This window comes from Argiope bruennichi, chromosome 10, assembly GCF_947563725.1.
Source record: "Argiope bruennichi chromosome 10, qqArgBrue1.1, whole genome shotgun sequence".
NCBI lineage: Eukaryota > Metazoa > Arthropoda > Arachnida > Araneae > Araneidae > Argiope > Argiope bruennichi.
Genome location: NC_079160.1, coordinates 76,922,508 through 76,936,984, shown reverse-complemented (window position 1 = coordinate 76,936,984; position 14,477 = coordinate 76,922,508). Strand labels below are relative to the sequence as shown.

At 28.7% G+C, this 14,477-nt stretch overlaps 1 protein-coding gene across 1 annotated transcript in view; it reads right to left on the bottom strand.

Annotated features, from left to right (window-relative positions):
- LOC129988474 (C-Maf-inducing protein-like) overlaps window positions 1–14,477 on the bottom strand; it is a 113,890-nt gene that overhangs the window by 27,728 nt on the left and 71,685 nt on the right. The window contains exons 7-9 of the mRNA XM_056096708.1: window positions 14,365–14,445; window positions 8,454–8,557; window positions 2,765–2,866 (exon numbers count right to left, since the gene is read on the bottom strand). Of these exons, the coding sequence (XP_055952683.1) occupies window positions 2,765–2,866; window positions 8,454–8,557; window positions 14,365–14,445 (287 nt within the window). The remainder of the gene's footprint in view (window positions 1–2,764; window positions 2,867–8,453; window positions 8,558–14,364; window positions 14,446–14,477) is intronic.

Below are 14,477 nucleotides of genomic sequence, written 5' to 3'. Positions count from 1 at the left end.
GTGTTTCAGAAATAGCATTAAAGCCAAGCTATGCAAATATAAAAATGAAAATAACTTTTAAATGAACATAAAAACTAAGTTCGAATAATTTTTTAAAAGAAAACTGTTCAAAAATTATTGGAAAAAAATGATTTGATACTTTCTCCAAATACCAATAAGGGATTTTTCGATGTATTTACCTACTACAAGTAGAGATTCGATTTCATTCAATCAATAATCACATATAATGAATCGAAATCACATAATTTATTATATTTGTATGTGTGGACTTCCATTTTTATGTTGAATTATAACTTTAAACAACGAAATGCAAAAAGCGAATAAACTAAAAAAAGAAGAAGAAATAATTTCTTTAACAATTAAAATATATTTTGGAGCATATATTCAGAAAAAAATAACATAAGATAGGAAGTACGAAAAAATTGAACCCACAACTTTAGATGTATTTAATAACTACTCGGATGTGAGTGACAACTTGAAAGTGAATGACTGCAATAATCAAATTATATCATTCATCATGAATGGCAATAAGCATGCTAAAATTTTTGTATTTCCACTTTTCTGCTTTCTTCTGAAAATTAGAAAATTAAGACAAAGTTTATAAAAAGAATTTTTTTTCCTTGGGGCAATTTGGGCATAACATGTTTTGTATATCAACGATTTTCATGTATGGATTGCACATTAATTCCGCCATCTAACTCGTTATATTTCTAATTTATCTTAGCAACAGACATAAACAAAACTTCATTACATTTGTTTGGGGTAATCTAAAATGTTGTTATGAATTCGGGGTTCTTTCGATTTGTTATTCGATGATGAAACAGTCTTTTAGTAACGGATGAAGACTTTTATTAAACAAGAAAAAACGAATTCACAGCCACAGCACACAAAGCGGCCAGACAGAATTCAACAAGTGGAGGGAATCTCCGTAGCCATATTCTACTATTTCTCCAGACGCCTGCAATTCTCCACTGTCACTCGATGCTGCTTCTATAACAAATTACAGGATTCGGCACACAGCTCGATTCAGCAATCGCTTGAGATCCACTCAACACTATTACACTTCTCTGGACTGATCCAACTAATTCGCCGTTGAATCGCTATGCGACTCTAAACCCCTCGACTATTCTTTCCATGACTGTCGCCTTTATAGTTACTGGAGCCGGGCAGAGAAGGTTCTGGAACAATCAGGCATATCTCGGTTCCTATTGGCTCTATCGCCAAAATTCTGGAAGATTCCATTATTATCTATTAAGTCGCCAAGTTTGTCGCCAAACTCTGGGATCACTGATTAGGCACCCTGGGAAGCAACATAACAGATTTGTAACAATATAAAAATTCAATGAATGAGTGATGTGGATCTACGGACACGAATCATAATGATTATCCACCTTTATCCAACAGCATTCCAACTATCTTTTTCATTCTCATATCTTAGCTGTAGCTGTAATATGTATCTATGCATATATAAAAGGCAATAACTTTCCGCGCCAATTTCCTCACGTCGATATAAAATAAAAACATTTGTGTTAAAAGTAGTTTAACGTATCTGCAATCTCATCCGCCACAAGTGACTGGCCCTGATACAAAAATGCTACCATTAATAAATGGATGCCTTGAATTTTTTCATGCTGAAGCATCCGAAACGCTCATAGAAGCAAAATGCTAATATCGCCCAATTATTCCTGTAAAATTACCACACAACTCCTATATAAAATGGATTAACTGAATAGTCAGTGTGTGTGCTTCATCAGGTCATTCATCTTTATTAAACCATAGTACTACACTCTCCATTCGCCTCCAAATTTCTACAATAGTCATTCACTTCGATTCCTTACTTCAGCTTTCTACTCTTCCATAACTTTTGTGTTACAAGAAAGGTTTTACACATGGGGGTGGGAAAAAGTTTGTTTACCAGTTCCGAAATTGGGGGGACGGGGGGTTACACAATCTAATAACAACGTTTAAACTTATTCGTCTTTTAATATCTTGCCATTTACACGAATAAAAAATAAAGCTAAACAAATAAAAATTGTTTTTTTAAACAAAATTATATACATATAGTCCAATAGCAAAAATTCATATACCAAATTTCATCTGTCTAGCTTAAAGTGTGTTTGAATTACCGTGTTCACAAACAGACGGGTATAATTCATAAAATTTGTTTTTCGGGTTCAAGAAGATATGAAACTCGGAAATTCATAAAACGTATTCGAATTTTTTTGACAATTTGACTCTTGTATATGAGAAAATAAAAATTGTATATATATTTTTATATTATATATACAATATACAATATATATTTGTATATACAATATACAATATATATTTGTATATACAATATATATACAAATGTTATACAATTATATATACATTTGTATACGTGAAAAATTTTATTTTCTTGTATGCAATAATCTTTGTATGCGAGAAAATAAAAATTGTAGACTACATTACAAAAATAAAAACATTTTTTTTTATTCAGGCAAAAAAATTAATATAAAAATAAGTATCCATAGATAAATAAAAAAAGCAAAATCTGTTTTGACCTTCAATAATTTTTTTTAATTAAATTACTTTGAAATAGTTCATTGATGTCCCCCCTTCTCCAGTGTCTAACGTTTGTTGATTTTAGTCTAATTTTACCAGTAACCTTAGATCACCAGTCATGATCAACTATCCAAGATGCAGAATTATTACAAACTCTAAAGCGATAATGACAAGCAATGAGTATTTAATGTTTATAGATAAGAGACAGGCTACTTACGTTTTTCTGTTTTCAAAAATGGAGTAAATGGCGAATACGCATATGTTAACTAAGTTTTGTAAGACTCTAGGATGAGGGCACTTGCATCCCAATCCATGAAGGCTGCGAAGAAAAAAAATTATTATTATTAATTCACACCAGTCTTTTTTTATATAAATATATATTATATATATACTTGGAGGCTTCGCGCCCTGCTAGCTTTCTCTCGTCCATCCCCATAATCTTATATGCAATGTTCGTCAGTTCAGTTAGCATGTTTATGAACCCCACTGCCATTCTTTCAATGCTGGAATCTTAATCTTTCCACAAATGATAATATACATTTGCCATTTGGCTTACTTGCGATTTAAAGTTAAAAGTTCTTCCATAATGAGAACATTTTTTGCTTATATCTCTCTAATACCTAAATATTGAATCAATTTTTTTCGCCTTTCCCTCCAACCTAACCCCCCGGGGGGGAGGGAGGTACCTCAAAATGAGGATGAGATGCTTCCGGCATGGTAGTTGGATCTCGGCACCCTGGAGGGTACACAAATAGGTGGGGGATCTGGCTCCTCCCATCCATGATGGGACGTACTTCCTTCGGGGAGGGTTGTACCGTGGCCGGTGATGGCTCTTAGGACTCAAACACAGTTCCCGCCAGTGTTGATGTTGCGGCGGTCCGGTCATTCAGCCTTATGGTTTAAATCCGTGTGCCTTCGTGGGGGGGGGTCGGAGAGTCAGTTGATTGATTTTCCCTCCAATTTAGCAGCTTCACGATCAGATTTTCTTTTAAAACAGCCAGATTCCCACTCGATCTTTCTTCGCATTTTTTTTTCGATGGTCACTTATTACTATTTAAAAAAAAGGTTAACACGTGTATTATTTAGATATTCAATCAAATCGTTTGAAGGTTAGGACTACTGGGTTAGAAAGACCTCATTATATGTCAGGCTCGGGACTTATTAAGTGATGTTGTATTCATTAGTGTGCAACAAACGGTGTGTCTAAAAGTAGAATTAACAAATACTATTTTTTTAACTCATTTGCTGTTAATTAAAGCTTTACTTTTTCTTTTTTTGTCACTATTTCACTGTCAAGTGCATTATAAATACCCATTTCGTTGTAATAATAATTTTCATTTAATATTTGAAACAATAATGGTAAAACCAATCTCAAACGTCATGGGTCAGGTGAGTCGCTATCTACCAATCACAAAGCGAATTAAATGCAATGTTTACATATTTTTTTTTTTTTTTTTTTTTTTACATAATAGGCAGATAATTTTTAATTATAGCAATTTACAATCTTTAAGGAAACAAGTATATAATTTTTTCTTTCATCCTTTCTTCAAAAATTTAAAAATATAAAGATTCTCTATAAAAGGATGAAAAAATGCAAATAATATTTTTTTTCTTCTATTTTTTATGCCAATTAGACAGCTCTAAGAGTATATTTTTGACATATGTCGTCGGCAAATAATATCTTTATACCAAATAATATCTTATACAATTTTTTTTATCTTGTATAGTGCCTTTTATAAAATAATATTTTGAAGAATCAAGCAGATTTACTTTCTGAATGCTCGATTTCTTCAAATAAAAAGGAATTCGAAATTAATAGGCTTTTAAATGTCATGCACTTTTTTTTAGAAAACTCTGAATTCACAATTAGAGATATGCGAATGAAATAAAAAAAGATAGAAAAATAAGCAAATGACTGGATTTAACAATTTTATTTCAATCAATTCGAAGATAAACGTTTTATTAAAAAAAAAAGCTGTACAAGTGCAAAAATAAACAGATGTGTTTTCAAATTTATTAATAAAAATAACTGAAAATTAATTGAATGCAAGTTATATAAAAAAAATGTCAACTTTGTGAAAAGGTCGATTGCAGAAAAGAAAAAGAACAGGGACATCCAGATGACAACATTATAGAAAGAATACTGAAGTCGAAAAAGTGTAATATTAACAATTTGTTATTCCATGGATAAAGTCTGTATATCAACTTTATTTTCTTGTAACTTATTTAGTAACACTTTATAGTTTTGCCCATTATTTAATTAAATAACACAGTGATCATCTTGGGGGTCACATGTGACCGATATCTGGTTATTTCAGTAGTACCGTGGGGGTCATATGTGATAGCAAAGTAGTCTGATCTTTGAGCTTTCAGTGCTGTTGGTTTCTCTCTTTGTGTATTTCAGTATATAAACAGTCAGACGTGGCCTTTCTACATATTGCTGCGATTTGTCTTGAGAAAATTATTTGAAAGAAAAATAATAGATATCAATTTGTAGTAATTTTTGCATTATGGGAGCTGGTACCCGCCCATAAAATAATGTTAAACTTTCTTAAAAAGTGTGCCAAAATAATAAAATAATTATTCTATTTATATATCTTCACAAAGTAAGTCTCAAAAGTAACAGCTATTTCTCAATCAATTTATTGCAAATTTAATGGCCATCAATAAATTAAAACAATTAATGAAAAATGTTTATTGTTTAATTTTATGAGAAGTTTTGTTCAATAGGAAAGCTATTTAAATGAACCACAATGTATTAATTAAGTGCGTTTCAACTAAAGGAAATCAATTGTATTAGATTTAGAAAGAAAATAAAAGATTTTTTTATCGTTTTCGTTTTTTGGAAAAGAGAAAAAGAAAGTTAACTGTTTTGTTCAGTTAGATTAATCCTCCGAATTGACATGGACTTATTTTGAGATAGACCCCGTTAATTAGAAATCAGAAATTGGGGTGATATAGATAAGATTCAATATCAGAAGAGGAAAATCTGCTACTGAGTGAAAGGAAAGGAATAAAAGGATAAAAAAAGTGATTGAAATATTTACTGAATTTAGAATAATGTATTGCAAATGGAAAATACTATAATTATCAATATGACCATAGAATAGTGAAATTTGAATTTTAAAATTTGTTCTGTATCGAATTCCTTTCTTAAATTAATGAAAAACGTTCAATTAAACAATAGAATGTGCTTATTAAAAAGATGTAAATATTTTTAGAAACATGAAACGATTAAATCTTAAACAATTTGAGTATTAATATTTATGGATTCCCTTCAAAAATATAGTCAAAATCAAATATCAAATTTGATATATTTATGTCAATATTCTTTTGTATTATTGCGATTACATGTTTTGGAAAATACAGACCAACAGAAGTCAAACTATTGTTGGATTTAGCTGAAAATTTGATAGATGTCTACGCTATAGATTTTAAATCTGTGCACCAAACTTTATTTAGCTAGATCTCTTCATTTTGGTGTTATTGTCTTAATTTATATTCCGACAGCCGGACAGACACTCCCTCTGAACGAATTTCATTCAATATTTGATAAAAATTTGCAAATTTGTTGTAAAGACCATATACCAAATTTCGTCAGTCTAGTTCAAAGCGTTTTGGGGTTATCAGACAAACAGACAGACAGGCGGACATTTTCCAAAAATATGCTTTTCGAACTCATAGAGGTCTAACAAGGAGAGGGCGCGGGGTTGAAATCTGAGTTCGGAATGAGATTTAGTATAATGATAGTATACATTCAGAATGTTCATTCATGAAAATATAAAAACGCAATGGCCAGTCAATTTCGAGAAAAGGGTCCTCAAACCTTTGGTAAAGCTTATATGGTGATAACTTGATTCTCATCCGGATGATCCTAATGGCGTTGTTGTCTAGGTAACCGTCTCGTATGCGGAAGGTCAGGGTTCAAACCTGGCTGGGATTTTTTTTCTTTTTTAATAACTTTTATTCAATTAAAAATTTACAAATACTTTTAATTAATATGTTTTTAATTTTATCCAAAAATAAATATTTATTATCGAAATACATAATAATAAAATTAAAATTTTAAAAGAAAAAATTATGAATACAGATGCATTTTTTAAAAAAAAATATTTAAATTTAATTAACGATTTACGGATAGTTTTGATTAATATGCTACTTATTTTTATACAAGGATAAATGTTTATTATTTTAATATTTAAATTCTAATTTAATTTTTAAAGGAAAAATAATTAAAAATGTAACATTAATGGCTACAGATAATTTAACTTGCTTGTATCATTTTCAAACAATTAAGTTTCAAATTCTTGGATTTTAATAATAATAAAATATCAATTCTAACTCAACGAAGCTGTATTTATGTCAAAAATTAAAGGGAGCAGCTGATATTTGTTAAATTTGTAAACAAAAGTCCCCAACGGCAGTAATCAAAGGAAATAGTAGAGAGCAGTTGTTAATTTATTGAATGCGTAGGCAGATGGTTCAAAGCGTATTAAAAGTATACAAAATTCTTATTTAATGGAACATGATCAAGAAATAAATTCTCACAAAGTTAGAATAAAAATTCAATTAGTTATACACCATCAATTGTCATCACCAATTTTTAATAAAGCAAGTACGCTGCCCAAATTTCTGATGAAAGAGAGATTTTTTAAATGTAAATGAAGTCTTTTCCCCCCATAGATCTCTTAAAGAAACATTGCTCTTGTGGACAATCATCATTTATCAGTTGTACAAGATGTCGAAAAATATTTTGTTTCCATTCTTTTTACTATAGTTACCATTCTGGTTCTTGTATATAACCGAAAATAAATGTATATAGGATGATTTTTTTAGAAATATTGAATAATTTTTTACAATGTGATTATTTATAATTAATAATTATCACCATTTATTTTACATTCATTACTATTTTTTAAATATTAAATTAAAATTTAAGTATTAAAATAATAAAACATTTATCCTTGCATAAAAATAAGTAGCATATTAATCTAAACTATCTGTAAATTGTTAATTAAATTTAAATAATCTCATTTTTTTAAAGAAATCCATCTATATATATATATATATATATATATATATATATATATATATATATATATATATATATATATATATATATATATATATATATATATATATATATATATATATATATATATATATATATATATATATATATATATATATATATATATATTAAGTTTAATTTTACTACTACGTATTTCGATAATATATATTTATTTTTCCATAAAATTAAAAACATATTAATTAAAAGTATTTGTAAATTTTTTAATCGAATAAGAATTATTAAAAAAGGGAAAAAAATACCAGCCATGTTCGAACCTTGACTTTCCGCATACGAGATGGTTACCTAGACAACACCATTAGTATCATCCGGATGAGAATCAAGTTATCAGTATATAAGCTTTACCAAAAGTTTGAGGACCATTTTCTCGAAATTCACTGGTCATTGCGTTTTAATATTTTCATGAATGAATATTCTAAATGTATACTATTATTATACTAATTCTCATCCCGATATCAGATTTCACCCCCTTGCCCTCCCCTTGTAAAATAGATATTTTGATGGTCCTTTCGAGATTTGTCAAATACTTGTCCTAATTTTTTGATGACTACAATTCTATCTCTATATTGTAATGTATACGAGAAATTAAATGGTTTCAAAAAAATGATAGATATGATATTAGTTCAAAACGGAATCAAAAATTGAAAACTAAATTATTTCTGAGGATAGAGAAATATTGACGATATATATTATTTGCGAAAAAAATATCAAGTTATCATCACATTAAATTGAATTGAATTCCCTTTGTTTAAATTTGTCTTATTTCAGAATTAATGACAAAGGTTCCAAGAAAGTAATGAAAAATTTTCATACTTACTTGTCCACGAAATCTTTGATGATAGTTTCTCCTCGATTCTGACAGTTCAGAGCTAAAAAGTACTCTTGAACAAATACCCTGGTTTGAGGATACTTCCCAAAATCCTAGGAACAGAAAGTATTTACTAACAGAATTGAATATGGAAACTTAATTGAAATAACTTGAAATACGAAAACATATAATTTGGAACAGATCAAAAATATTGTTTAACATTTAAATAAAAAAAAAACATAAATATTTCTCAACAAAATAAAAAAAAGCATATTATAGTGCTCAAAATTTTAATTTCAAATATCTGTTAAATAACTGTTGCAAGTTAAACCAAGTAACACATTAACGTTAATGTACAATCTTTTCACTGCAGTGATATAAAGAAATAGATTAGAAATACATTTTATGCCATAGTAACTAAAATACATTCATTTTTTATCATCAAAAGTAGTAAATTTTTATTAAACATTAAATTTTGATTCAAAGGTATCAATAAAGTAGACGGCGTTGTTGCGTTCTTATTAAAGATTCTAAAAGACAGGGAGTATAACAATGTTACATATGCAGAGTGCCCCCCCTCCAAAAATGGAAGAAGCATTTATTTATCTAAATATATCTAGAGGTGTATTTCATATTTCATTAAATAAGGTAAACAATTGAATGAATAAGCTTTTAATCTGAGAGTAATAAAAAGTTTTAAAAATGTAATTTGAGTAAAATTGTCAATTATTAAAATACTTCTCATGCCTTCAGCTTTGAGCACATAAAAAAATCAATCTTTTATCCACGAACTTTGCGAATATATTTTTGTTTCTAAATTTAGAGGGACTTGACAAAAATTTAGATGGTTAACATTTATTTTAGAAATGCAACTTTATTTAACATAGAAAAACTTTCATAAGTAAATATTTGTTTAGTAGTATATGACTCAATCAACATAATTTGGAAGAAATTTGCTATTCATGCATTTTCACTTCATTTGACTTTGACTGATAGACAGCTCTAGTTTCGTTTTAATAAAGGAGAAAGAAAAACTTGAGAAATATTGAGCATTTAACACTTTCAGCGCTACCGACGAGATATCTCGTCTTTCAGATACTTCCAATTACAGGTTTCTGTGGGCTAAAATTTGTCTCTTACGCCAGTTTATATAGATTGAACTTTCTAATGCATATCTATCAACCTATCTAAACTGCCATAGATAGATTGATTTAGATAGGTTGATAGATATGTATTAGAAAGTTCAATCTACATAAATTGGCATAAGAGACAAATTTTAGCACACACCTATCTAAACTGGCATAGATAGATTGATTTAGATAGGTTGATAGATATGTATTAGAAAGTTCAATCTACATAAATTGGCATAAGAGACAAATTTTAGCACACACCTATCTAAACTGGCATAGATAGATTGATTTAGATAGGTTGATAGATATGTATTAGAAAGTTCAATCTACATAAATTGGCATAGGAGACAAATTTTAGCACACACCTATCTAAACTGGCATAGATAGATTGATTTAGATAGGTTGATAGATATGCATTAGAAAGTTCAATCTACATAAATTGGCATAAGAGACAAATTTTAGCACACACCTATCTAAACTGGCATAGATAGATTGATTTAGATAGGTTGATAGATATGTATTGGAAAGTTCAATCTATATAAACTGGCATAAGAGACAAATTTTAGCACACAGAAACCTGTAATTGGAAGTATCTGAAAGACGAGATATCTCGTCGGTAGCGTTGAAAGTGTTAAGGTTCTTAGAAAACTAGTGCAATCCCAAACAAGAAAAAAACCCTCAGTTATGTGAATAATTTTAAGTCCCCCCCCAAAAAATGACGTATTTCTATAGCTAGAAATGAAAATCTAATTATGTGTAATGTATATAATGGCTATGCAACCGCATATGTCTGAAAATATTGTAAGAAGTATACAATTTTGTGCATCAAAACTGTTCATTTTGGACAAATTTCGTAAACACTTAAAATTGATGCATTATGTGATCAATTTTTGAAATCTAATAAGAGTTAAACATTTGTTACTGTTTCTGACTCCAGGTGAAATTTGTATTATCCTCGAAATGTGCAACAAAAGACTCGTTCAAATACCAGAGGTAAAAAAAAAAGAAAAAGTGGTTTACGTCAATAAATCTTTTTTTTAATAGCCCTGCAAATTTTGTAGATGGAAACTTGAAACTTTGAATGTTCATAGATTTGCAATTTTTGTTTTTATCAGCCCGGCAAAGTTTAAAATGTGTTCATACAGATTTCTATTTATGCAATGAAACTTTGTATCTATACGTTTAGATCCAATATTTAAGGAAATAAATGCTTATTTCAAATTTTTGTAACACCCTGTATAAAGCTACGATATTTATATAATAAACCGTTCATCAGTACTCTTATATTGATGGCATATTCTTCAAACTCTAAAAAAAATAGTTCACAATTTAAGAGTATTTTCTTTCTTTTATTATTTTCTTTTATTTGATTATGTAATGTTCTGCATTCCATTTCTTATATTTCTAGGCACCTTTTGAAACGTCTTTTCTACGAGAACGCGGGATGAAAAAATTTTAATTCATTTATTCAATCGTTAAATATATTTCATTATCTCACCACAATCTAACCTAGAAGAGTTAAGAGTTCATTTACCATTACTGAGATGATAATTAAACATTAGGATAATTCAGATGTTTAATTAATCACACATAATAAAAGGAAGAGGATAGTAGGTGTCTCGGGCATCCGTTGTAGTTTCACTGAACGGGGCCCTTGAAACATTTAAGTATTGATAATTTTCATAAGCTATATCAAGATTTCCCCAGGCGTTCTAAACAAATATTCTGTTATGTCTTGAATATAGTTATAATCTTAAGAGGTTTAATATAAATTTAACAGCACTACTCTTTTAATTTGACAGGTTAAATCAAGATATTTTAATTTCATGCCGATTTGTTACATTATTCAAAAGACTCAGCCGCAATTCATCTTGAAATATTGCTGTAATCCCCAACAGCATTTTTAGTCGACCAATAACAAACAAATAAACGAAACCGAATAATCGTTAAAATAAATTTCATCAAAATCAGCCAAAGATTTAAAAGTAAAGCAGGAATACATAAATGCACGTTTAACTTTATATTGATAGAATTAAATTTATAAAATACTTTATTTGATAGCATTTAGCAAATAAATATATTTATATATTTCGAATAATGCGATTTATTGATTATTATTAAAGCTAGGCTATTAAAATGTTAATAATAAATAAGTTCTGATGGTCAAAGATTAACTTACGAAAGTAGAAGGAAAAAAATTATGCACACTGGTGGAGTGCTTAAGATATAAATAAATTATTATTTGCAAGACAGTTTAAATGCAAATATATAATAATATTGGAAGTTTTGAATCCACTCAATGAGATCTTTTCTATGTGTAATTTCCACTAACATTCAAATTATCAAAATTAATCAGTAAAATCAAATTGAAATAAATTATAATCCACTAATTGTAAAATAAATGTAATACCAAATACAAAAAAAAGAAACATTGAAAGAAAATATTAACAATAATTTTCAATTAGAACCGTAAAGAGGCAATATAATTAATCGGCATAAATATTATTTATTTCATGCTTAGGTTTATTCACACACCAATAAATAACTCATTTTAACCATTAAAAAAAATTCTAATCTTGGCACCAAAACAGAAGTTAGGATTTACGCTTCCAATATTGTAGCAGATAAAAGTGGCAGGGATATTTTTAAATTACCCTCAGTGTTATCAGCTGTATACTAATAATCGTTTATTAACACTGACCACAACATATATATACATACTATTAGTAGAAAATGCAATTTTCCTTTCATGCGATATGCTCTGAATTCATCACCTGAAGACACAATTAACGTTTTGACTGCATTGCTCTACCTTAAGTTGTTGTTGCTTATGGCACTTATCATCGACAAGCCCTTGATGCCACTACTGAAGCAATGGAAGTGAAACTCGGTACCTTCTCATGGGCCGGACTTCATTCAAACATTTCATTCACTCATCCGCAGATCACAATTTTAGACCTGAATCAGAGAACGATCACCACTGATCAGTTTCTCCATAAGTGTTGCCTAGACTTGGAGGACTTTGTAGGTACGACAGATTTATACGTGCACCAGCCACCATGTACACGGAGAGTCTTCGGCAGAGAGGTTCGAACCTTCATGCTACCTTATATATTTCTATTTGTTTCGCCATGCTACTTTATATATTTTTATTTGTTTATAGGTGGTGTACAAAGTGGTTATAAAGTCTTCCCTTGATTAACAAACGTTAATATTTTTTTTATCTTTCGACAAATAGTTTAATCAATCTATGTATGCAAGAGAGGATAAAAATTTAATTTTTAATAAAATAGTATTGATGGAAAAAAAATGTCGTTTTTATGATTTTAGCAAATAAAATCGTCCATTTCTGGTCAAGAGAAAATAGACATTTAACCACACTAAGTTGGGAAAATTGAAGGCTTGGGCAACAGATGCTGTGTCTAGTATTATACAACAAATGTTGAGCAGCCTATGGTGTGAGAACTTTAAAAATTCTTTGATATTTTTCGAACTACAAATAAAATACACTTTGAAATTCGCTTAGCTAATTGATCTAATTACGACTACGATTACTAATTACTAATAAAATAAAATTTACAATTTACAAAAAAAATTCATGTTTAATAGTTATTATAAATTTTTTATACCATACAAAATTTTAAAAATAACATAAATTTTTATAAGACAACATTTTATGCTTGCTTTGTGTATTTACAAATCTTGAACTATTTATATATAAAGAAATGATTTGAATTTTAGACATTCGTGATTTTTGTGTAGTCTAACCAATGATGAATTTACAAACTTTACAGGTCTAGACAATGTTCATTATGAGGATCCTTCATCTGTTAATAAACTGGCCTATTTAGTTATACATTTCAATATATTTTTGATCCTATCAATGAGTCTATGATTTATTTATTAGTTATTAGACATGCTTTATTAACATGCTTATATTTATGACCTTATAAAAATATTATTTATTATTATTTACAAATGTAGGGCAAACCGCATTTGTATACAATATATTTAAGCAAATGCTCAAATACAACACATGTATTTAAGCAAATGCTCAAATACATATATTTAAGCAAATGTTTGTAAATATTACAATAATAAACTGAGCATAGAGAAACAGACAGGAATCTAAGCATAAACGCCTTAACAAATATTAATATTATTCTAACATTCCAAGATTCATGGAATTTTTAGAGAATGATTTATTTGGCAAGAATCTAATAATATTATTTTAACTAGTCTGCTTGCGGCTCCCACTCCTCCAGCGGCCCTACCAAGTTATCTGGAGATTATGCAGCTGTCTAATTGGAAATTTGTCTCTGAACTTAACAATTTTTTCCAGTAGTTATTTTCTTTTAACTATGCCTTGTTAACAAATTTTAAAGCTATAAATCAAGTATAAAAAAATGGCTCAATATATAGTATATTTAAAATATATGTAAGTATGCATTAATAACTCTGTTCATAAATTTTTCAATAAAATTGGATTTCATTTTTCTCGATAGTATTTAACCCACGAAAAATATTTTTTTAAATAACAATGCTCTATTTAAAATATAACCGCATATTTTATTGTATAAAAACTATCATTTTTCAATGTGCAAATGTAACTTAAAAGTTTCAATTAATTTCGGTTTAAAATATAATTACATATAAATGCAAGAATTTCATTACATAAATTTCAGCTAAATAAAGGATAATAATGTCACTTGTGTCTGGTTATATTTTTATTAAATTATGTATTGAAAACTGAAATTTATTAAAAATATGAAGCAGTGAGCACATCTTACCATGTTGTGCTTGAGTATCCTCTGGACAATAGGCGTACAGATATCAAGAACAACTGTTGATCTCGGGTTTTCACGGCAATGCTAAAAATAACAATAATCATTAGAATTTACTT